The 22,487-nt window shown below is 41.5% G+C and overlaps 1 protein-coding gene and 1 non-coding gene across 10 annotated transcripts in view; one reads left to right on the top strand and one right to left on the bottom strand.

Moving 5' to 3' along the window:
- Positions 1 to 641: 641 nt before the first annotated feature.
- Positions 642 to 717, bottom strand: TRNAT-GGU (transfer RNA threonine (anticodon GGU)). Its single transcript has one exon. It is a non-coding gene; the product is annotated as a tRNA-Thr (tRNA).
- Positions 718 to 6,486: 5,769 nt separating this feature from the next.
- Positions 6,487 to 22,487, top strand: part of HERC3 (HECT and RLD domain containing E3 ubiquitin protein ligase 3) — a 157,099-nt gene continuing 141,098 nt past the window's right edge. For 2 of the 9 annotated variants that reach the window (XM_066233618.1, XM_066233626.1), the window contains exons 1-4: positions 6,487 to 6,605; positions 8,972 to 9,033; positions 15,560 to 15,660; positions 19,167 to 19,421. In XM_066233618.1, the coding sequence (XP_066089715.1) occupies positions 19,196 to 19,421 (226 nt within the window). In that variant the 5' untranslated portion in view covers positions 6,487 to 6,605; positions 8,972 to 9,033; positions 15,560 to 15,660; positions 19,167 to 19,195. The other 7 variants (XM_066233620.1, XM_066233621.1, XM_066233623.1 and 4 more) reach the window with 7 other exon arrangements.

Here is a 22,487-nt window from a genome sequence, read left to right as displayed (position 1 = left end):
TATTGGCTGTTCAACTGTACTGAAGATGAAAGTGATTAACAACAGTTTCAGTTTGTACAGAACTCACTTTCTGAAACTTTATTTTTGGCAGGTGTGCGGGAGGACTGGGGGAAACACATGACATCAAACAAAATTTCAGCAAAGGACCAACAACCCCAATCATGCATTTTTATACATTTATTTTTTTAAGGTTTATTTTATTGATTTTAGAGAGAGAGGAAGGGAGAGAGTGCATGAGAGACAGGAACATTCATCTGTTCCTGTGTGTGCCTCGACAGAGGGTCGACAACACTTGTGCTTCCGGACTATGTTCTAACCAACCAAACTGTCTGGCCAGTGCGCATTTTTATGCATTTAGATGTTTCTTTTTTTGTTGTTGTTTGTTTTTTTTTCTGAAGCTGGAAACGGGGAGGCAGTCAGACAGACTCCCGCATGCGCCCGGCACGCCCACCTCTGCCCATCGAGGGCGTTGCTCTGTCGCGACCAGAGCCACTCTAGTGCCTGGGGCAGAGGCCATGGAGCCATCCCCAGCGCCCGGGCCATCTTTTGCTCCAATGGAGCCTCGGCTGCGGAGGGGAAGAGAGAGACAGAGAGGAAGGAGAGGGGGAGGGGTGGAGAAGCAGATGGGCGCTTCTCCTGTGTGCCCTGGCCGGGAATCGAACCCGGGACTTCCGCACACCAAGCCGACGCTCTACCACTGAGCCAACTGGCCAGGGCCTAGATGTTTCTTGATTTGAATATTTAGAAACATCTTACCTAGGCTAGTTTTTAGATGTGTGCTCCATGATTCTTTATTTTACTAGAGTTTTTTATTATTATTATTTTTTATATCCCACATGTCTGATCGAGACTTAAGGTAGCTTACAAAATTGTACACTAAAAAAGATAAAATATAAACCAAAACAAAACAATGCTATTACTGGTAAGGAGTGGTGTGTGTGTGTGTGTGTGTGTGTGTGTATTTCTGGTGCTACCTTTTGTTAGGGAAAACTGGCAATATATCACAAAGCTTAAGAGTCTATATTCTGCCTGACTTAGCAATTCCATTTTTAGGAATTGATCTTAAAGAAATAATCAAGAGTGAGGGCTAATATTTAGCTATGTTCACTATTTGTAGTTTTCCTGCACTATAGTTATAATGGCAAATAATGGAAAAATAATTTACATTTGCAAAAATGGGGAAATTGCTTAAATTATAGTATATCCATTTTGTGGGTACATGCAATTGCCAATGATATTGTAGAATAGTATTTAATTCTATTAAAGATGTTAAATATACTGCTAAATTCAGAAAACATAGTTTAAAATATTATGTATATAGTAATTTTTAGAAATTAATGTACATGCAATGGGAAGTGCCAAAATATTAAGAACTAAGAAAGGGTGGTGAAAGAATAGGTTGTTTTTATTTTTTTATTATATATATTTTATAAATTTTATATAGTGAATATTTATTATATTTGTGAAGAGAAATACAAGGGTTTTTTTAATAGGTAAGAAAATGAGTATAATGGGAAAATGACAAAGGAGAATAAAAATGAACTTTGAAATGAGGTTACTTCTCAAAAGTGCATACAATAAGATTCTGTACATATAGGACATATATTTTGCTCTAGGCTTAGAAGCCAATAGTGACCCTGACTAGTTAGCTCAGTGAATTAGAGTGTCACCCCAAACACCAAAGTTGCAGGTTCAATCCCTGATCAGGGCACATATGGGAAGCAAACAATGAGCGCACGACTAAGGCACAACTAAGTGGAACAACAAATAAATGCCTCTTTCTCTCTCCCCCCTCCCTTCCTTTCCTCCGACCTCTGTCTCTCTAAAAGCAATAAAAAAAAAGCCAATAGGAAGTGGGAAACAGAATTAACTATGTTATCTATAAGATTCTAGAATCTTAAGTATCTATAAGGTAACAATTTGTTGGTCAACAACTTAAAAGTAAATATAATCGCTGATTCCATTGGGCTTTTACCTATAAGTAGAATGAAAATAAAATGCTGAAGGCCAATAGAAAGTTAAATACCAGTTAGTTTCCTTTTATATAAAAGGAAGCCATAAAATTTGGAAATACAAATAATACTATACATATTTTTTTTAAGATTTATATTAAATAAGTTGTGTTATATTATATAGGAACTTTACAAATAGAACCCCTTGACTATGGTTTCTGGATGAAAAATAAAAAGGTCTTATGGAAAATAACCTCACAGGATGATCTAATCATAAATTCTTAGCTGGGCAGATCACGGTGGGCAGTCACATCCCAGGCATGTAACTTCTTTACTAAAAGGCTATATTTGCTTTCAGTAAGCCAATCCATTGATTCTGTGCATCTGTGTTAGCATACTTAGAAATGCCCCTTTTCAAACTCCTCCTTCCAATGCCTGACCACCCTTTCAGACACCACCTTGTATGCAAGAGGCCATTGACCCTATTTACTTTCTCAAACCTTCATTTAATTTTCCTTTTTTTTTCCAGGTACAGAGAAAACAAGTTTTTATATAAAGAAAAAGTCCTGCTCTCTGTTTCATCTCCTAATATATTTATTTAAATATATAAATAATATATATTTAAATAATATATATAATTTTTATTTTTTAAATTTAATTTATTGTGGTAACATGGATTCAAGTGTCCCACTGAATATAACTCCTTCACCCCCCTCACCCTTCATTTAATTTTCCTTACATTTCCTCATTTATCTCAAATGCATAAAACAAACAGCAAACTGTTATTCTCTGAAGCACTTTTCTCAGTCTGTTAAAATCTTGCTTCTAGGCATATCTCTGATTCAAATAAACTCTTAGAAAAATTCTCTACACGTTTGGTTGTTTCTTATATCTGCAAGGTATAGATTTAGTCAAAGTGAGACGGAGAAATCAACGAAGGCAAGAAAATAAAAAGGCTTCTGCTAGAATTAAGGAAATGACATATTATGGCATTTCCTCAAAAAATTAAAAATGGAACTGCCTTTTGACCCAGTTATCCCACTATTAGGAATACACTGTATATCCTAAAAATAGCAAATCACTGATTCAAAAGAAGATATGCATTCCCATGTTTATTGCAGCATTGTTTACAATAGCCAAGATCTGGAAATAGCTCAAGTGTCCATCAGTGGATGAGTGGATTAAAAAGCTGGGGTATATATACACAATGAAATAGTATAAGGCCGTGAAAAAGAAGGAAATCATACCTTTTGTGATGGCATGGATGGACCTGGAGATTCTTATGCTAAGTGAAATGAGCCAGGCAGAGAAAAACAAATATATGATCTCATTTATATGTGGAATCTAATGAACAAAGTGAACTGAGGAATAGAATAGTGGCAGAGGCGGGGTCACAGGGAGCAGAGGGACAGCTGTCAGAGGGAACGGGGATGAGGAGATGGGATCAGTGGAGGTGAAGGGATTAGTGAAATTATATATACATGACACATAGATACAGATAACAGGACAGCAAATTCCAGAGGGAAGGGAGGAGGGAGTTAGGGGGAGGAGAGCAAAGGGGGTGAAATGGGAGATATGGCGGTAGGGGGTAAGGATATTATAGTGAGTGAGACACTTAAATCCATGTTAACAGAATAAATTAAAATTAATAAAAATTAAAATAAAAGAAAGAAAATGACATATTAATGTAACACACACATTGCAACATGAACTATGCATTGCCACAAGGGACAACACATTTAACATCATATAATGTCATCAAACAAATCATGTATTACAATGTTAAAACACTAAACCATTTATTATGCATGTTCTTCCAGAATTTATGGCTAATCTATTAGAGCTGTCTAATATTGACATATGTATGGCCTTTTGAAATTCCATAGGCTCACTTTAGCTTTTCTATGATATAATAAAATTTCTTAAATTTTGTTTGGCTCACACATAATCAGACTTCAAAGAAAGGTTTTTTATTTTTTCTTTATGATGATATTATTTTGATTTGACACAAGTAAACTGAAGAATTTTGTCTTTTTGCATCTAGAAGGGTAAAACAACTTCTTGATTCTAGCTACACAACCCTTGGCTGCATTCCCCCGGTGCTCATGTCAGTACAGTCATAGTGATAGGTTGGATAATACTGACAGGAGTACAAGTTTTGGGATCTTGTGAAAAGAGAAAGCTTCATGGATTTATTGTATGAATTCTTCAGGGACAAACCAATGCTCATGCTAAAGGCTTCTTAGGAAATGGTCAACCATCCAATCATATTAACATTAATTAATTTTAGCCTATATGAGTCTAGTGAGTTTCTTATATTTAAGATTAGGTATTTGTGTTTTATTCAAATGGCATGGAAGAAAAAAAATGCAAACTATGAATAGTTTCAAGAAAAATAAAAAAAAATAGTCATAATGGATGTAAGCCCTTTATAGTCAGGAATGATGCTTCTTGTCCAGCAACACTACACACAGAAGACATTCAATGAATACTTAATGGTTATTTTATTGATGACAATATTGATATACCATATCTTTTTCCGCTAAGATAATTTTCACATTAATAAATTAATGGTGTATGTTATAGGACAGTTTTCAATAAGCTTGGATCATTTAGCCTGGGTATATATAGGCTTTATGGATAAATTGTGTTAAACAACTCAAAATAGAGAAAAATGCTTTACAAGATGACATTTCATTTAAAACACTTGAGCCATGGGCCAGATATGTTTATCCAAATGCTAATTGATTACAAACCTCATATTTGACACATGAAAGTAGGACCTATTTTTCTCCTTCCCAAGTCATCATTCCCCTCCTCCCCTTCCTGCCATGACTCCTCTTTGGCCATTCCCTGAGTTCTTCTTTATATTGGGATTATGTTGTTAAACCAAATTAATTTTAGAATGTAATAAGAGCAAAAAGCATTTATTTGAGCAAAAGGAGCTGCAGCCTGGAAGACACATATTCAGGTAGCAACCTAAATTGTGTTTCACTATCTTTCATAGAGAAATTTCTGCCCAACGTCCCAATTTTATGCAAATGAGACTTCCAAATTGTGCAGTTCTGATTGGTTGGTATAGATGCAACCCAGGCTACAATTTGTGTAGTTCTGATTGGATAAGGCAGGTCTCACCAAATCCATTGGTATAATGAGGAAAACAAAGTTTCCTTGCTTTGGTTGACTCTTGGTAAACAAGCAGAGTATATCCTGAGAAGTAGAAAATTCAGTATGAGGGTGTCTTCCCACATAAAGAATAGGTGAGGGCCAACTGCCTGTTAGAAGATGACCCCCAGACTTTTACTCACAAAATGTGGGCACTCACTTGGGATTGTAATTAGTTTTTAGGTGTAATTAGTTTATTAGCTACCTAATAACAAATTTTCTTTATCTTTCTTTTCTCAGGAGCATTTGACAACTTTCCTTATGTCACTGAGAGTTCATATGCCAGCCAACATGATACACCACTTTTTAAAACTTGTTTTCTGCTCAGCCAATCTATTAGATTCTCAGAGCAGGCGATAGCAGACCTGACCTGATTTGAACAGCTTTGTGAAGAATCTGGCCTCAAAGGACCTGGTTCAAATGCCAGGTTGCAGAAATTCTTCCAGTAAGAAGTCATTCTTTTGGGTTAAAGGAGTGTTTTCCCACTGTTCTTCTGTGTTTCAAATTGAAGGGGTTGAGAAGGATCAGCAGACACAAGAAGTCACCTTCGTGAGAATATTTTCTTGAAAAGATTGATTGTGGACAGGACAAGAACCAGGGGAACTGGAGAAGCATTTTGACCTTGCTGTCAGAAGCAGAAGCAAGCTCTGAGATTCAAGGCCAGGAGGGATAAACTTCTACATCCATTTATGAGTTTTAGGCCACATGGTCTCTTTCAGATGATAAGATTTAATCTGTTTAGTGACTTCATTTCATGTTCCCCCAGCCACTACCCACCAATCCTCCTCTCCCCACGCCCTCCTCGCTTCTGCAGCACCGCTCTCTTCGACCCACAAGCCTCCAGGAGGGCCAGTCCTGCCTCAACCACCGCACAACACAGTGTGTCCGCTTCGCGCTCCCAGTCCTCCCAGGGCGAGAATGAAAAGAAGACTGCTGTACCATGTAATAATACGGTGATAACTCACCTCCAATTATTACCCTTTATCTCCCGCCCTCCATGTCCCAAGCTTGTGGTCACCTCCGCTAAAATTAGACCTGGATCCCAGAACCTGAGAAACACAACCATTCATCAGCCCCGCTCGCTTCCTCGCCAGAAAAATACAGTCCTTTTCCCGCGCTAACGCTCTGTGTCCCGCATTCGGATATTGGCCAACACACGCCCGCGCCGCTGCTGTCCCCTCCGCTGGCCCGCGGATTCTGTCATCTCCGGACGATCCCCCCGCCCGCCCAGTCTGAACCTGTCCCCACCTCCAGCCCGCGGACCTCGACGCCCCGCCTTCGGCTGCGCAGCAGCTGCCATTGGTGGCGGCCTGCCCCAGAAGGGTATCATTGGCCGGGTGGGAAGTCATTCACCTGGCGCATTCTGCCACCCGCCGGCTTGAAGGGGAACTTCCTTATTATTGTGACGGGGAACTCGGAGAAACCCTGATCTGGGCCAGAGGGGCTGTCACAGTCTGAATCGCGAGGGGCGGTTCGGAGCCCGCCAAGGTGCGCGGGGCTGGGGCCGGGATTTCAGGGGGGAGGGCACTGCGGGGCTGCACCGCGTGGCCGCCGCGTTTCAGGGGCAGGGCTGTCAGCGCGCGGCTCGGCTCTCGGAGGGGCAGCTGCGGCTGCAGGGCGCCTCCCTCCACGACCTGGGGACGGGTGCGCGGGGAGGTCGGGGCAGGGTGTCTGCAGTGCCAGCGAGGCGACCCTCGGTCTCGTGTGCGCCTCCCTGTCCTCTGAATTCGCCTTTTGATGAAAAGAGCCCCCCGCGCTGGGGATGGCCGGAAGCAGCTTTAAAACTGGGAGCGCCCCCCACCCCGATTCTGCTATTCGCAGTCCTGGAGGAATTGCGATGCGGAAAGTCAGTAAGATGATCCTCCCCTTCCTCCCGGCCTGTCCTGGTTTAAATTCCGGGGCTCAGGAGACACCCTGGCGGTGAGGGGCGCGGACACTTGCCGGCGAAATGGGACACGGCGAGGCCTCCAGTTTGGTGGAACCCCAGCGGCCGCGCGGAGTTTGCGCTGAGGACGCAGGGCTAAGCGTCCGCCCGTGGTGACAGCGGTGACAGCGCCCGTGGGGTCCAGGCGCCTGGGACCACCCACCGCCTGGGACCACCCACCTTGCGGTGGCCCTGCCTGGCTGGTCTCGCCCGATCCGCCTTCTGGGAGGAGCCAGGGCGAGGGTGTGTACGTGTGGACACGTGCGTGCGCAAGTGTGTGTGTGTGTGTGTGTGTGTGTGTGTGTGTGTGTACGTACACGTAAGTATGCGGACAGGCGCGGGAGTGTCAGTAGCTGGGACGTTTGGGGACAGGTGGCACTTTAAGTCATTTGTAAGTGTGTGGAGTGGGCACAACTGACAGAGAAGAGTATGTGTAACCCAGAAACAGGTGAGCGAGGAGTGCGGTCGAGACCCACTTGAAGCAACTGTGCGTGGCTCCTGGGTATGTGTACCGTGGGTCCCGGGGAATATGTATTTGAACTTCGCTGTTTCTGGCTGTTTTCTGATTACATGTTACAGCTTTTAAATCAGCCTCATTAGGAAGTATGTCCAATTCAGAGAGAAGCCTTCCAGGATTTTGTTTGCATTCCTTACAAACAGAAGGCTTGAGGAAAGACCATTCAAGAGCTCTTCAATTTTTGTGTGTCTTCTGGTCCTTTCCACAAATAGGAAGTTGTTTCTAGAACTTTTTATTTGATGATGTGATAACATCAAGTGAGCTGATTTTTAACAAGACTGAGGAGAAAGAAAAGTAAAATAATATAAGGAATAACAGCTTTTAAAACTAAGTGATTAGATAGGGGTCTTGTTTTAGTAGGCAATTTACTGTGCCACTTTCTTTTTGTACTTGACCCTGCAGGAAGGGGAGTTGCATTATAAATCACAAAAGGGGAGTAATATACACCAAACCCCCTTTCAACCCTTTCAAACAAAATAGGTTAATGACAACATTGTTGTTTCACCCCATTGAGCTAGGAACCTTCTGGAGAAAGTGTTCAGAAATCAAGGAGGAAGGTCTGAAACCCCTTGGAAAAATTCTTGGCATGAAAACAAAAAGCTAACACACAGTTTTACTTGTTCAGTACACAGTTGGGTCTTTACTTTTTTAAATAACAAATAGAATCTATAATGTTCCAAATGATGTTGTTGGGACCATTGGTTATATCATTTCATTCTGAGTAACAAATTTTAATTTCTTAAAACTTTTCATAATAATTAAGAAGTTTTCTAGTACATAGAGTTGCACCCCTACTGGAGATACTAGTTTTGCATCAGTTTCAGAAATAAAAGCAATATTCTCCAAAGTGAGTGGGATTTTCTACATAAGATAGGAATAGTTATGATGATAATATCTTAAAATCATGCAGGACTTTTTCTTTTGAGAGACTGAAGTTGCTTCTCAGTCACACCTTGTTTTGTGTGAGAGAGGATGTGGTGTTGGAAGAAAAGAAAGAGAAGAAAGTCTTCAAAACCTTTGTGGCAAAATAAGCTATTGTGTGTAGCACATGGAAAACATGGGTGAAAATAGACAAGATTGAATTATTTTTTCAAAAATTTCTCTTTTTAACTTAAATGTGAAATTGAAAAGTAATTTTATTTTTACTTTTGTATCAACTGCAAATGCCAGGAATTTTAAAAATTGCTGTGTCTCTAGTTCAGTCTTAGAGATGACACCTTCATCGTTGCTTAGATGTTCTTGTTGCTATTTAGCCAAACCCCAGTCTTAAAATACAATGTTTGGGGAATATTAAAGCTTGCACAATTTAAAGATCTTATTTATAGAAGTTTACTTCTTATATTGTTTTCAATAACATGAAGGTACTTTGTAGAGTTCTGTACTAATGTTAATTATCCCTTTTTCACCTTGCAGATCTGCAAGGTGAGGGGGAACCATTCTGGCTTCTAGTCCAAATGCCAAGCGTGTGACCTGGGGTGAGTTACTTAATTCCTCTGAACGCTAGTTTTCTCATCTTGTACATGGAGATAATATCTAACTTACAGAATTGATAAGAGGATTCAACAAGATAATCTATATAAAGAACTCAGGTTAGTACAGCTACCTAGAGAGGGACCTTAACAAATCCTGAATGACTTTCTTTTGCTGTGATGTAGTGAAGAGATCCAGGTGAGCCCAGGAGGTAGACCTAATTTTGAGTATCTTCTTTAACCGCTTACTTCTCAGAGGACCAAGGTTATTTGGCCTCAGAAGACCTCAGCTCTCTTTCGAACGAGGTTAGGAATATCTCTTGCCAAGATGTTAGGTTAAATGGACTTTTAAAGGTCTTCTTAATAAGGTGACCCTGTAGATGATAAAACTCGGCCCCTTTTAGGCATTTTCTACATTTAGAAATAGAACTTGATGCTGTCAGGAACATGTGTTTCTGTGTGTGAACCATTAAGTGAACGAGTTTTATTGTAAGTCAGGGTGGATACGGAGGAATATCTGGCAAACTTTGCTGAGGTTTTTTCACGCACCTGCCCTGTCTCTGACTAACTTGGGGTTCTAGTTACTTATAAATTGGAATCCTCCCTTTGCTACTTAGTTTCCATTTCAGCTATTTATTTACATGTTCCTGGGCAGGTGAACTAACCTTGCTAAAAGGTAAATGAAATAATCTATGTAAAGTTTTTAGCACAGACTTAGTTGCACAGGAGGCTTGCAGTAATAATAGATATTACCTTTTTTTTTAAATTCAATAACTATTTCTTGAACCCCTGCTAAGTGCTAGACACTGTTCTTGTCTCTAGGGGTAGAGAAATGAACAAAAGAGGCTCAGTCCTTCCTTCGTGAAGCTTACATTCCTCAATTCTAGCCTTGAGAAACACCACTATTGAAGGACAGCTTCAAATGTAAAAAGCGTTCTACTTTCAGAAATGTTAAAAATGTGGGGAGGGGAGAGTGCATTTTAGAATGGAGGAAATTATTTTTTTGTTACTGCACAGGAATATTTATATTTAACATTACCTGGAAAACAAAATTGTTAACAAATTTAGATCATGAAGAGTTCTGGTTTTCTCAGATATGAGTTCAGTTCACTAGGTACTGTACTTATTAAGTATCTCCTGTGCTCCTGCTGAAAACTGGAGATCCAAAGATGAGCAAATCCTGGTTCCCGCCATGGAGAAGCTCCCAGTCTGAGCATGGGTGGGGGTTGGTGGATGAGATGCAAGAAGCGGTGATCGGTGCTTTTCCTTTTCTTTCATTGTGAAGTATTTGTAAGCATAAAATCTGTAACATATAGGCTACGAAAGAACTATAAGGGGACGGAAGCGGAACATCAGCCATGCTATTGAAGCCTCCTTTGTGCTGCTTCCAGATTGTAACTGCTGTCTCTGCTGCCTTCATGATGTTACCTTCTATTTTATTATTGATCTTTTATTTTTAATCTTTTTTGCTTTTCTTTATAGCTTTAGCATCACTAATGGTTATATCACCAAATACTTGTTATACTTGGTGTTTAGACTTTGTAAGAATGCATCATGGCCTGAATTCTTTTGTGGGTTGCCCCAACACTGTTAAGATTTAACAACACTGATGCTTATAGATAGAATTCATTTGTTTTTCACTGTTCTACAGTATTCCATTTTACGCACGTGCTGCAGTTTATCTGTTTTATTATGGATAGACATTCGGGTTGTTTTTGTTTAATGTATTTCAAACAATTCTGAAATGAATTTTTTTTACATATATCTTGGGGCATATATTCTTGAGTTTCTTACTGCATTGTACAGTAAGATAGCCACTAACGATATGTGACTACTTACATTAAAATTTGATAAAGAATTAAAATTTCAGCTCAGCGGTTGCATTAGCCACATTTCAAGTGCCGGGGAGCCACATGTGGCTAGTGGCTACCATATTGGACAGTGCACATATGTCACATATCTGTCATCACAGAAAGTCCTCAAACTTTGGTCTTGAGATACAATGTTTGGGGAATATTCAAGCTAGCACAATCTAAAGATATTATTTTCAGAAGTTAAAGAAGAGACTGGAAATTAGGTCTCCTCAATCTGAGTTCACCTTCACTACATTACAATGAAAGAAAGTCATTAAAGATTTGTTAAGGTTCCTCTCAAGGCAGCTGTACTAACCTTAGTTTCTCCGTTTTACTTATCTTTGTATCTTCAGTTCTCAGCATAGTACATCATTGTAGATGCTTGATGAGTTAGACACTGCTGGTCATATGCCTAGGAGTGGAATTACTGTGCTGAGATGTATTCACATCTTCATCCTCACCTGATAATGCCCACTAATTTCTCCCAAAGCGTTCAATGGCAGTTTATATTCCCACCAGCTGTGTGGAAGAGTTCCAGTTGCTCTATGTCCTTGACTTGGCCCTGTCAGACTTTTCAGTTCTTGCTGGTTTGGTCAAATGTGTTTCCAAGGCAGCCTACAGCTTATGCAGACGGTGGAGAGATCATTCTTCTAGTTTCCCAAAGCCCAGCACCAGGCAGCAAAGAAGGTGCTCCCCTTACGGGGATCCTCAGGGGAGGGGTTGGAATCCTCCCTGGATTGGCTACAAGGGTTGGAGGACCGAAGTCTAGCCGAAGTGTAGGAGAGAGAGAGAAAACAGTGAGCAGTGGATTCCCGTTGTTGAAAACGCCTTTCCTTTCTGTACCACTTTGGCATATGGGAGTAAAATTTTTTCAATAAAGCATGCCATTAGAATGAATCATCTTTGTTACTGGTATTAATTCTGTGTGGAGATTTGGCTCCATTTTATTTAAATCGGAGATTTGGGAAGTGCCTGCAGAGCCCTGAAACCCTGGACATTATCTTGCTGTTGAAAAAGATCCTCCTTTCCCCAAACACCATTCAGGTAATGGCTTCTACTCTTATTTGAAAGGAAGCTTATCCCTATTGTAAATGAAATCAGAAGTCCTGGCTGAGTGTTATTTAGGTTTCAGTAACTTTCAAACAAAGGAATAAGAATCAGTTGTTAGGCTGCCGTGTACATAGTCTGGTTCATAAGAGTTTAGAAATTGCACCTTGTCTTTTGTACTCATATCTCTTCAGGACTGATAAAAAGAGACTTTTCTACCCCCTTGCTCTCCTCAGAACTTATACTTATTTATTATTTATTTATTTTCTACAGAGAAAGAGTCAGAGAGAGGGACAGATGGAGACAGACAGACAGGAAGGGAGAGAGATGAGAAGCCCCAGTTCTTCATTGCGGCTCTTTAGTTGTTCATTGATTGCTTTCTCATATGTGCCTTGAATGGTGGGCTATAGCAGAGTGAGTGACCCCTTGCTGAAGCGAGCGACCTCGGGCTCAAGCCAGTGACCATGGCGTCCTGTCTGTGATCTCACGCTCAAGCCGGTGAACCCATGCTTAAGCTGGTGACCTTAGGGTTTCGAACCTGGTTCCAGTCTGATGCTCTATTCACTGCGCCACCGCCTGGTCAGGCTTTCCCCGAATTTAAAAGAAAAAGCATGCAAAAAAATTTCTCTTAGCAACCTCAAACCCCCTTCATGAAAGTTATGGCAGACGGTGGTAGTGCTGGTTTGCTGTGCTGCAGATTTGGCAGAATATAGCTAATGCTAACCACAGAAGAAAGGAGTCATACCCCTTCCCTCCACCCCCAGCTATCCTGTTCGCTGAGGTCTCGGAGAAGAGCACTGAAGGAGGAGTAACAGTGACTGCAGCAGCTGACACTTATTGGTCACTTATACCATCTGCCAGCTACCATGTTAAGCTTTTTTTACATGCATTGTGTCATTTGTCCTTATAACCCTGTCTCTCTTTTTCCCACTTCAGAGACAGGAAGCAGGCTTAGAGTGGTTAAATATCTTTCCCAGGGTTTCACAGCTAGCATGTGGTTAATTCAGGGCTTGAACTTTAGTCGTTTTGACCCTTAAGCCCTGCTAAGATTATCCTGACTCTTTTACCAAAAATAGATGAGCAGACAGACTAGGAAAAGTACGAGGTGTGACATCAAGGGAACAGAACATCTGTCTTTCTTCTTTTTGTTTTGTGACGGGGGGGGGGGGGGGGGGAAGAGGCAGGAAATGGAAGGGCTGGCGCTGAGTTGGCCGGGGACAGCCAAGGCGGCTGGTGTAACTGCCGAGCCAGAGTGCAGTCTTTGATTCTTCTGTAGCACCTTGCATGATAAAAGCTTCTACTTCTCTAGAAGCAAGGGAGAGACAGTGAATGAGAAAAATGGGTGGGAGAACCCAGGGTATCAAATACCAAGTGATAAAGAACATCGCTGAAACTGGATCTTTAAATTCATAGACACCTAGATATGGGAGGTTCCACCAGTGTACTTTTAAGTGAAAGCTGCATTAATGGCTAGTTTCTCTTCAGTGCACTGAACTGCTCTCCTAAAAGCTAGAGGATTTTCATGTCTCCTGCTGTAGTTTTGGCAAAGCATCAGAATGACCTAGACCAGATTTCCTCTTAGGGTTAATAAGAGGTTCATAAGAATACAGCTTAGTTGTGGTTGCCATTTAGTTACTTCTCTTAGTAAGTACTTTTTATTTGACTGATTAAAGATTTCACTACTATAACTCAGGTGGGAAGGGTTCCAAACAATAGTTCTACTTGTCTTTTTTCATAAATAGTTTCTGTTAGTCAGTTGCAGCTGTCCAAGGCACTCAGAGTATAGCTGATCCTAAAGGACTGACTCATACTAAACAAACTTATAAGAAGCTGATAGATTCAGGATGCTGAATTAATAATGAGAAGTAGAAATGCCAAGAAACCTGGGATGCTTTGGCCAGCAGGGCATGATGTTCTTTCCCCATAGTAGGGTCTGCCTTGGCAACCAAGTTATTTAAGGTTGCTTATTAATCGTGGAATCTGAGCAAGGCAAGTGGCTGGGTGAATTTAATGAGTAATCATAATGCCTCAGCTCTATGCTTGGGGACCATTTAAAAATTGTTTTTATTTATTGATTTTAGAGAGAAAGAAGAGAGGGGAGAGAAAGAGGCAGAGACAAAGAGACAGGAACAATGATCTATTTCTGTATATACCCTGACCGGGGATTAATTGAACTGGCAACCTTTGTGTTCGGACCCATACTCTATCAACTAAGGTATCCAGCCTGGACAGGTGGGGACTGTTTTAAACAGCATAATTACCAACAGAAAAATATAAAAATGTGAAAAATGTGGCGCTAAATAGACTGCAAAAAAGACCGCTTGTGAGAGTTGAAACTTCTGAAGGCCAACCAATCATCATCTTTGACTTTAGCTGACAATATGTGCATAGAGTCATTCAAATGTTTTACCTCTTTGCACATGTCTGGGAACGATTGCAAAAATGCTCTGAGCATTGATTTTGGAGTTACAAATAAGTTTTAGTGAGTGAGTAGGCAAATTCGCAGATATGGAATTGCAAATAATGAAGAACAGCTGTGCTGAGGAAGCGTGAGGGTGGCGGTGCTGGCGCAGGCCCGCGGGGGCCCAAGGCTCCATCAGCACCGCCGGGGCTCTGTCTCTTAGTTTGGAACGTCTGTGGCTGGTAGCTTCGAAACGTTTACAGGTATCTTCTATGTGGCAGGGAGGTTAGCTTCCAGTAGCCTCAGTTATCCTTCAGAAGCAAAAGACATTCTTTTATCAGAGTTCCACAGAATTGAATGGCTCAGGACTCTGGCCCAGGTAGAAGTGGATACCTGTTTCTGACAATCACAGTGGCTTAGGGGCAGTATTCCCCCCCCCCCTCTTTTTTAGAGATAGGCATGAAGAGAGAGACAAAGAGACAGGAACATAGATCTGTTCCTGTGTACGCCCTGACCGGGGATCAAACTGGCAACCTCTGCACATCGGGATGCCGCTCCAACCAACGGGGCTATCTGGCCAAGGGCTGGGCACTGTTTTCTGATTGGTTTGGCCAGGGTCAAACTCATGCTCATTCTTGTGCAAGAGGGGGTAGACTTTGTTACAAGACAGCAAGGAGTTTGTGGAGAGATATTAGACAGACAAAAATGCAATCGATAACACCTTTGAGTGACTTTATAAAAACCTTCACTCTTGAGAAAGGTTGCTACCACACTGAGTTGCAGTTTTCTGTTAAGTGCATTTCATTCATGGCCTGTCCCCCTCCTTCCTTTTTATTGATGATTAGTATCCCATTGTATAAATACTGCAGTCTATTATGAGTTGATACTTCTCATCTCTCTCCCTGTCTGTCACTCGCTAAATATATATATATTATATATAATCTATATATATCTATATTAATAATATATATAATATATAGATTATATATAATATAGAAAATATGTAAAATATATATATTTATATATATAAATAGTATAATATATATATGCGCTGCAGTTTGTTTATTCATGCTCTGTTAATGTATATTTTTATTTAGTATGAATAAAGCTGCTGTGAGCATTATAGACTTCTGTGTAGACATATATAATGATAGCTTCTTGATACCATGTTTTTGGACACATACTTGGTTGGTTAAGCTGCCTAATCTCATCTAATATCTCTTTTTTTTAGATTCTTTTATTTATTCATTTTTAGACGTAGAGGAGAGAGAGAGAGAGAGAGAGAAGAGGGGAGGAGCAAGAAGTATCAACTCCCATATGTGCTTTGACCAGGTAAGCCCAGGGTTTCAAACCAGTGACTTCAGCGTTCCAGGTCGATGCTTTATCCACAGCGCCACCACAGGTCAGGCTTCATCCATTATCTCTTAATTCATAGCCTGGTTCTGGCTCCTTTCATCCGTGTGAATTTAAACATGCTTCTTAATCTCTTTGAGCCTTGTTCTGAAGATGAGGTTAAAATTAGTATTTATGGCCCTGGCTGGTTGGCTCAATTGTAGAGTGTCGGCCCGGCGTGTGGAAGTCCTGGGTTTGATTCCCGGCCAGGGCACACAAGAGAAGCGCCCATCTGCTTCTTTACCCTTCTCCCTCTCCTTTCTCTCTATCTCTCTCTTCCTTCCCACAACCAAGGCTCCTTTGGAGCAAGGTTGCCTCGAGCACTGGGGATGGCTCCATGGCCTCTGCCTCAGGGACTAGAATGGCTCTGGTTGCAAAGAAACAACACCCCAGATGGGCAGAGCATTGCCCCCTGGTGGGCATGCCAGGTGGATCCCAGTCTGGCACATGCGGGAGTCTGTCTGACAACCTCCCTGCTTCTCACTTCAGAAAAATAAAATAAATGAATTAATTAAATAAAATAAATAAAAGACCAGCAAGATTACATAATCTTAATTTTATTTTCCCAGTTTGATAAACTACTGTATCTATACTAAAATCTTCCTTAATTTTTAATGTTTCATGAGTTTGTCTTTTCTACCAATAGTTTTATAAGCATATTATAAAGTGCTAATAAGTATTTTATATCACTCATTTTATCTTCATACTAACCCTGTGCCATAAATACTATTATTTTTTTATTTTTCTGAAGTGAGAAGTGGGGAGACAGAGAGACATATTTCCGCATGCGCCCAACTGGGATCTACCCAGCATGCCCACCAGGGAGTGTTGCTCTGCCCATCTGAGCCCTTGCTCTGTTACAACCAGATCCATTCTAGTGCCTGAGGTGGAGGCCATGGACCCATCCTCAGCGCCCAGGCCAACTTTGCTCCAATGGAGCCTTGGCTGTGGGAGGGGAGAAGAGAGAGACAGAGAGGAAGGAGAGGGGGAGGGGTGGAGAAGCAGATGGGCGCTTCTCCTGTGTGCCCTGGCCGGGAATCGAACCCGGAACATCCATACACCAGGCCAACACTCTACCACTGAGCCAACCAGCCAGGGCCCTTGCTGGTCTTTTAAAATATATATATTGTCCCCTTCAATCCTTCCCCCATTTTCATTTTATTTCCTTTCCCTTTGCAGTTAACTAAAAAAATAACATAGAAGCTTATTATTATTATTTAGTTCTAAAATCTAAACAAGGAATAAAAATTTTAAGAAGCAGCAGAACTTGCTAGTTAAGACAGCAAATTGAGATTTAGTTTTATAGTTTATTTTGTTAATTATTTTCATGCCTCTCCTGAAATATTTCATATAATGTTCCATTGTATAAAATGCCACTTTTAACTTATTCATCAGTTGATGGACATTTGGGTTATTTTTACCGTTTGGTAATATGAATAATGCTGCTGTGAACATTTGTGTACACAATTTTGTAAGGATGTATGTTTGCAGTTCTCTTTTTCTCCTACTTGCTCTTTCTTGTGTGTGAGAGAGACAGAGAGGGGAACAGATAGGGATAGACAGGCAGGAGGGGAGAGATGAGAAGCATCAATTCTTCATTGCGGCACCTTAGTTAATTGATTGCTTTCTCATATGTACCTTGACTGGGGGGGGGGTTTACAGCAGAGCGAGTGACCCCTTACTCAAGCCAGCGACTTTGGACTCAAGTCAGCGACCATGGGATCATGTCTATGATCCCATGCTCAAACCAGTGACCCCATGTTTAAGCTGGTTTCGAACCTGGGTCCTCTGCATCCCAGTCCAATGCTCTATCCACTGCACCACTGCCTGGTCAGGCTTTCCTATTTGTTTTTTAAAATTTATTTTTCACTTACAGTGGATATACAATATTATATTAGTTTCAGGTGTACAATATGCCTTACAAAGTAATCGCCCCATTAAGCCTAGTATCCACCTGACATGATACATAGTTATTAAAATATCATATTATTGACTATATTCCCTATGCTGTACTTTATGTTCCTGTAACTATTTTTTTAACCTGGAAATTTGTACATTTTAATTCTTTTCACCTTTTATGCCCATCTTTTCCAACACTCCTCCCATTTGCATAACATCAATATATTTTCTGTATCTATAAGTGAGTTTCTCTTTCATTTGTTTGTTTATTTAGTTTTTTCAATTCCATATATAAGTGAAATCATATGGTTTTTGTCCATCTCCATCTGTTTGCACTTCTCTTGGGTATATACCTAGCAGTGAAATTGCTGGATTATTTGGTAACTCTATGTTTAGTTTTTTTAGGAACTGCCAGACTGTTTTCCAAAGCGTCTGCTATTTTGCATTCCCACCAGCAATGTAGAAGAACTGCATTTGCTCCACATCTTCGCCAACACATGTTATTTTTTATTTGTCCGTTTTGGTTATACACATCCTACTGGGTGTGAATTGATAGAGATGAAATTTTGTCTTTGCTTGTATGAAAGTGAAGCATGAATTTTTAAAAGTAGTGAAATTTTGGGCTAGAGTCAACAGTAATCAATCAGCTAAAAGCTGATTGCAAACCTGCTAGATTGAAGAAGTGTATGTTACACTGTGGTCTATGTTTAAGGCGGTCGTTTTCAACCACTGGTCTGCCGACCGGTGCTGGTCTGCCAGAAATTTCATGCCAGTCTGTGAGAGAGTTAACCACCCTGATGTTGTATGCAGATTATAGTCCCATAATGTTTATACAACAGCATGGTGGTTAACTGGTTTCAGGCAATTAAAATCTGGCTGAGGAATTAAGTTAAGATACAAAGAAAGTCTTTGATCAGGGCCATATAGTGGATGTGTCAGGAGGGATGCAGGCCGACTGTGGCTGGAATAGTCTCCAGAGGCTCTTGGGTAGGAAATGAATCTTGACTCTGATCCAGGAGGATGTGTAAGAGAAAATGACGGAAAAGTAACATTTGTTTCCATTTCTATTTTTTATTTTGAGTGGTGAATTACCTACCCATGTTAATAGGCTACCTGAAGGAGTTCAAAAATTTTTTTTTAATTAAATAAATAGAATACTCAAAGTAAAAGTGCAATAAGAAAGAACAAGATCAAGTCATGAAGGTAGTTTCAAAACTGTTATTACCATATGGTTTGCTAAGATTGTTTTAGCAAAAAAGTCTCCTGTACTCGGGAGTTCCTTATCAGTGATCTGAAAACCACGTTCTGCGTTTACAATTCACTACACAAACAAAATATTTTTAGAAATGTGTTTTAAATTCTTAATAAAACACAAAAATAACATTATTGTAACATGACTACTCTCAACAATATTAATATGTATTCTTTTGAGATGCAAGGTATCTGAAGGATATTAAGATTTTTTTAAACAAATGATTACATTTATTACTCGATGTGATTTTCTCTGACCTATTTTTTAAATCCTCTTCTATAACACTCTTTTCTAGGCTACATGATTCACTGAAGGATAAGAACAATGTTATGTTGGGGATATTGGTCTCTGGGCCAACCTGGGATCAGCAGTAACCTGCGAGGGATTGTGGCGGAGCCACAGGTGTGTGGATTTATATCCGACAGGAAAGTCAAGGAAGTGGCCTGTGGAGGAAACCACTCCGTGTTCCTTCTGGAGGACGGGGAGGTTTACACGTGCGGTTTGAACACCAAGGGACAGCTGGGCCATGAGAGGGAAGGAAACAAGCCAGGTGAGTGCATCTCATCTGCCTTGGTGAGTGGTGAGACAGGCTGGGGAGTGGGGCTGGGGGGTGGGAGGAGGGGCGCTGGTGGAAGATTTCCTCAGCGAGGGTTCATCTTTCTCGGGTGCTCTCTGAACGGTGCAGGAACCCATTCTGTTTGGAACTTCTGTGTCTAATTCAAGCCTTTTGATGGAAAACCAGACTTTTCCTTTTCATCTTATTAGGTAATGTATGTTAAATCAGTTACCAGGGAGGAAGTTGACTAGGTAGTTTAGAGAAATATATTTTCCTCTTGTAATTGAATGCTAAGACATTGTGATTGTTTTGAATAGTCCTCATACAATCAACATCAGAAGCATTTTCCCTTAACTTTTCCTCCTAAAGGCTTACTCATTTGCTTATTTCTGTACAAGCTTTCGTTAAGTACTTTGGGCTAAGCACTGTGCTTGGTGTTAGGAGTAGAAAGCAAATGAGATAGTGATAACTTGGCTCCAGGGAACAAGTGTGGAAGATTGTGTGAGGTAAGTTGAAGAACATCCCGGAGGTAGGAAGGGAGGGGGATTTATCTGCCTTTGGGGGTTGAGTAGGAAGCCTGAGTAGGATTCAGGAAATGCGTATGTATGTTTATGAAGGTGGTAGGAACACCAAGCTTATTGCACACACCTGAGTGCACCCAGGGCAGTCCCTGTTCAGGGAACGGGAATAGTCTGGCGAGACTGTTGCTGGAGGGTAGTGAGAAAGGAGCAGCTGGAAAGTCGGGGGCTAATTAGATTCCTTAAGTTTTAGAGTCTTTCATTTATTAATAATAGGGGTTGCCCTGGCCGGTTGGCTCAGTGGTAGAGCGTCGGCCTGGCATGCAGAAGTCCCGGGTTCGATTCCCGGCCAGGGCACATAGGAGAAGCGCCCATCTGCTTCTCCACCCCTCCCCCTCTCCTTCCTCTCTGTCTCTCTTTTCCCCTCCCGCAGCCAAGGCTCCATTGGAGCAAAGATGCCCGGGCGCTGGGGATGGCTCCTTAGCCTCTGCCCCAGGCGCTAGAGTGGCTCTGGTCACAACAGAGAGACGCCCCGGAGGGGCAGAGCATCGCCCCCTGGTGGGCAGAGCGTCGCCCCCTGGTGGATGTGCCAGGTGGATCCTGGTCAGGCGCATGCGGGAGTCTGTCTGACTGTCTCTCCCTGTTTCCAGCTTCAGAAAAATACAAAATAAATAAATAAATAAAATAAAAATAATAATAGGGGTTGTGCATATTTAAAGTCCATTGGTTTCAGTTCTTTTTCCTTTCACTCTTTATGTCTGAAGCATCTAAGTTAGACCGTCATATATGTATATATAGCGTAGATGTACCTATGAGGTGTTTTTTTGTTGTTGTTGGTTTGTTTGTTTTAGCTAGAGAGACAGGAGAGGTACAGACAGAGACAGACAGGAAGGAGAGAGATGAGAAGCATCAATTCTTTGTTGTGGCACCTTAATTGTTCACTGATAGGTTTCATATGTGCCCCGGGGGGGGGGGGAGGGCTACAGCTGAGCCAGTGACCTCTTGCTCAAGCCAGAGACCTTGGGCTCAACCCAGCGACTTTGGGCTTCAAATCAATGACCTTTGGGCTCAAGCCAGCAACCATGGGGCTTTGAACCTGAGTCCTCTGCATCCTAGTCTGATGCTCTATCCACTGTGCCACCTCCTGGTTAGGCTATGAGGTGCTTTCTTAGTTTTGGATTTCAGCTGCACTCGGAATAGTGGTGATGATATTTAAATGAGTCTTCTTTTAGTGAGAAATGATAAGGTAGGGACTTAAATTATGACCATACTGTATTTGTCATACTAGCATGGACATGTGCAATTTTCTTTGTTACTTGCTGACATTTTTTATTTAATCCAAATCAAATCAAGATACCGAAGCTTCATTAAAGATCCTTTAGGCCCAGTTCACACCAATGACCCTTGAAGGACTTGTATTCATGCGGGTCCGCCTTTGAAGGGTATAATCTGGGGACCAAGAGGAGATCTCTCTATTACTCCTGCAGTGACAGCGTGGTTAGGGTGAACTCCAGAGTCAGACAGACCTAGTGGAGATATTACTGCTCTCTGATTCTGTGTGTCAGAGCCTCAACTTTCCTGTCCTGTAAAAGGAGACTTCCTGTTCTAGTGTAGCTCTTGAAGTAGAGTCAAATGAGAAAGTAGACTTCACCAAGCTAACTGTTGCCAGCGAAGGTTTCCTTCCTGTCTGTTGTCTCTGAGACTGTGCCATCGGTCAGGCAGTGTCCCAGCAGAACTGATCTCTTAGGATGCCTCATTGTACACCTTTGTCTTAGAACCTGGGTTGAGAAGATTCAGGTGAGAAAGTAAACAAAATCCTTGTAAATCTCATGATGGCAAAAATCTGTGGAAGTCACCATGGTGAACACATCTGAGTGCAATCTGACATTCCACCAGGGGAGCCTCCTGACATAGCTCCTTGGAGCTAGTGGTGGGTGGTTCGTGGGCCACTGGGAGTGAGGAGCAGCCAGTCTTCTACTTCCTCTACCTTGAGTCAGGTCAGTGCTCTCTGTAGGCAAGGCTGAGTGTTTGCAAGAGACCTGAGCTAGAGGCATGCCAAGGAGGCTCTCGGAGTCAACCACAGAATCCAGCTGGCGTTTATAATCTAAATTTGGAATAAACAAGGTTCTAGTGTAAATTACAATAGATTCCAGAAATTTCTGTTTCTGGTTAAGCTTGTCTGTTAATTATAAACCCCGTAGCAGCTGTGGAACTGTGCCTCTTTGAATGGAAAGATTATGTGGGTGAGCACCTCCCTCTCTTCTTGAACTTTTTCATTGGTAGATGTGTTCTAAATCTGGGTACCATTTAGGTTTATTTTTAATGAGTGGGAAAAGTGAATGATCTTGTTTTCTCTATATGCTTATTGAGAGCTGCCAGGCTCTCAACAGAGGGGAAGTTGATGACAGACAAACCCTGTTTCAGATAGTCTGTTCTGGCGCTGGCCCGTAGGAATGCTACCCCTAGGTAACCCTTGTGGTATTTGGGGGGAGCTTGCTAGAAGGCCATGTCCCCAGTGAAAATGTTTCTAGGGACAATGAGC

The sequence above is a fragment of the Saccopteryx bilineata genome, chromosome 5 (assembly GCF_036850765.1).
Source record: "Saccopteryx bilineata isolate mSacBil1 chromosome 5, mSacBil1_pri_phased_curated, whole genome shotgun sequence".
Classification (NCBI taxonomy): domain Eukaryota; kingdom Metazoa; phylum Chordata; class Mammalia; order Chiroptera; family Emballonuridae; genus Saccopteryx; species Saccopteryx bilineata.
The sequence above is the reverse complement of the archived record's forward strand: the minus strand, read 5'-3'. Positions and strand labels throughout refer to the sequence as shown.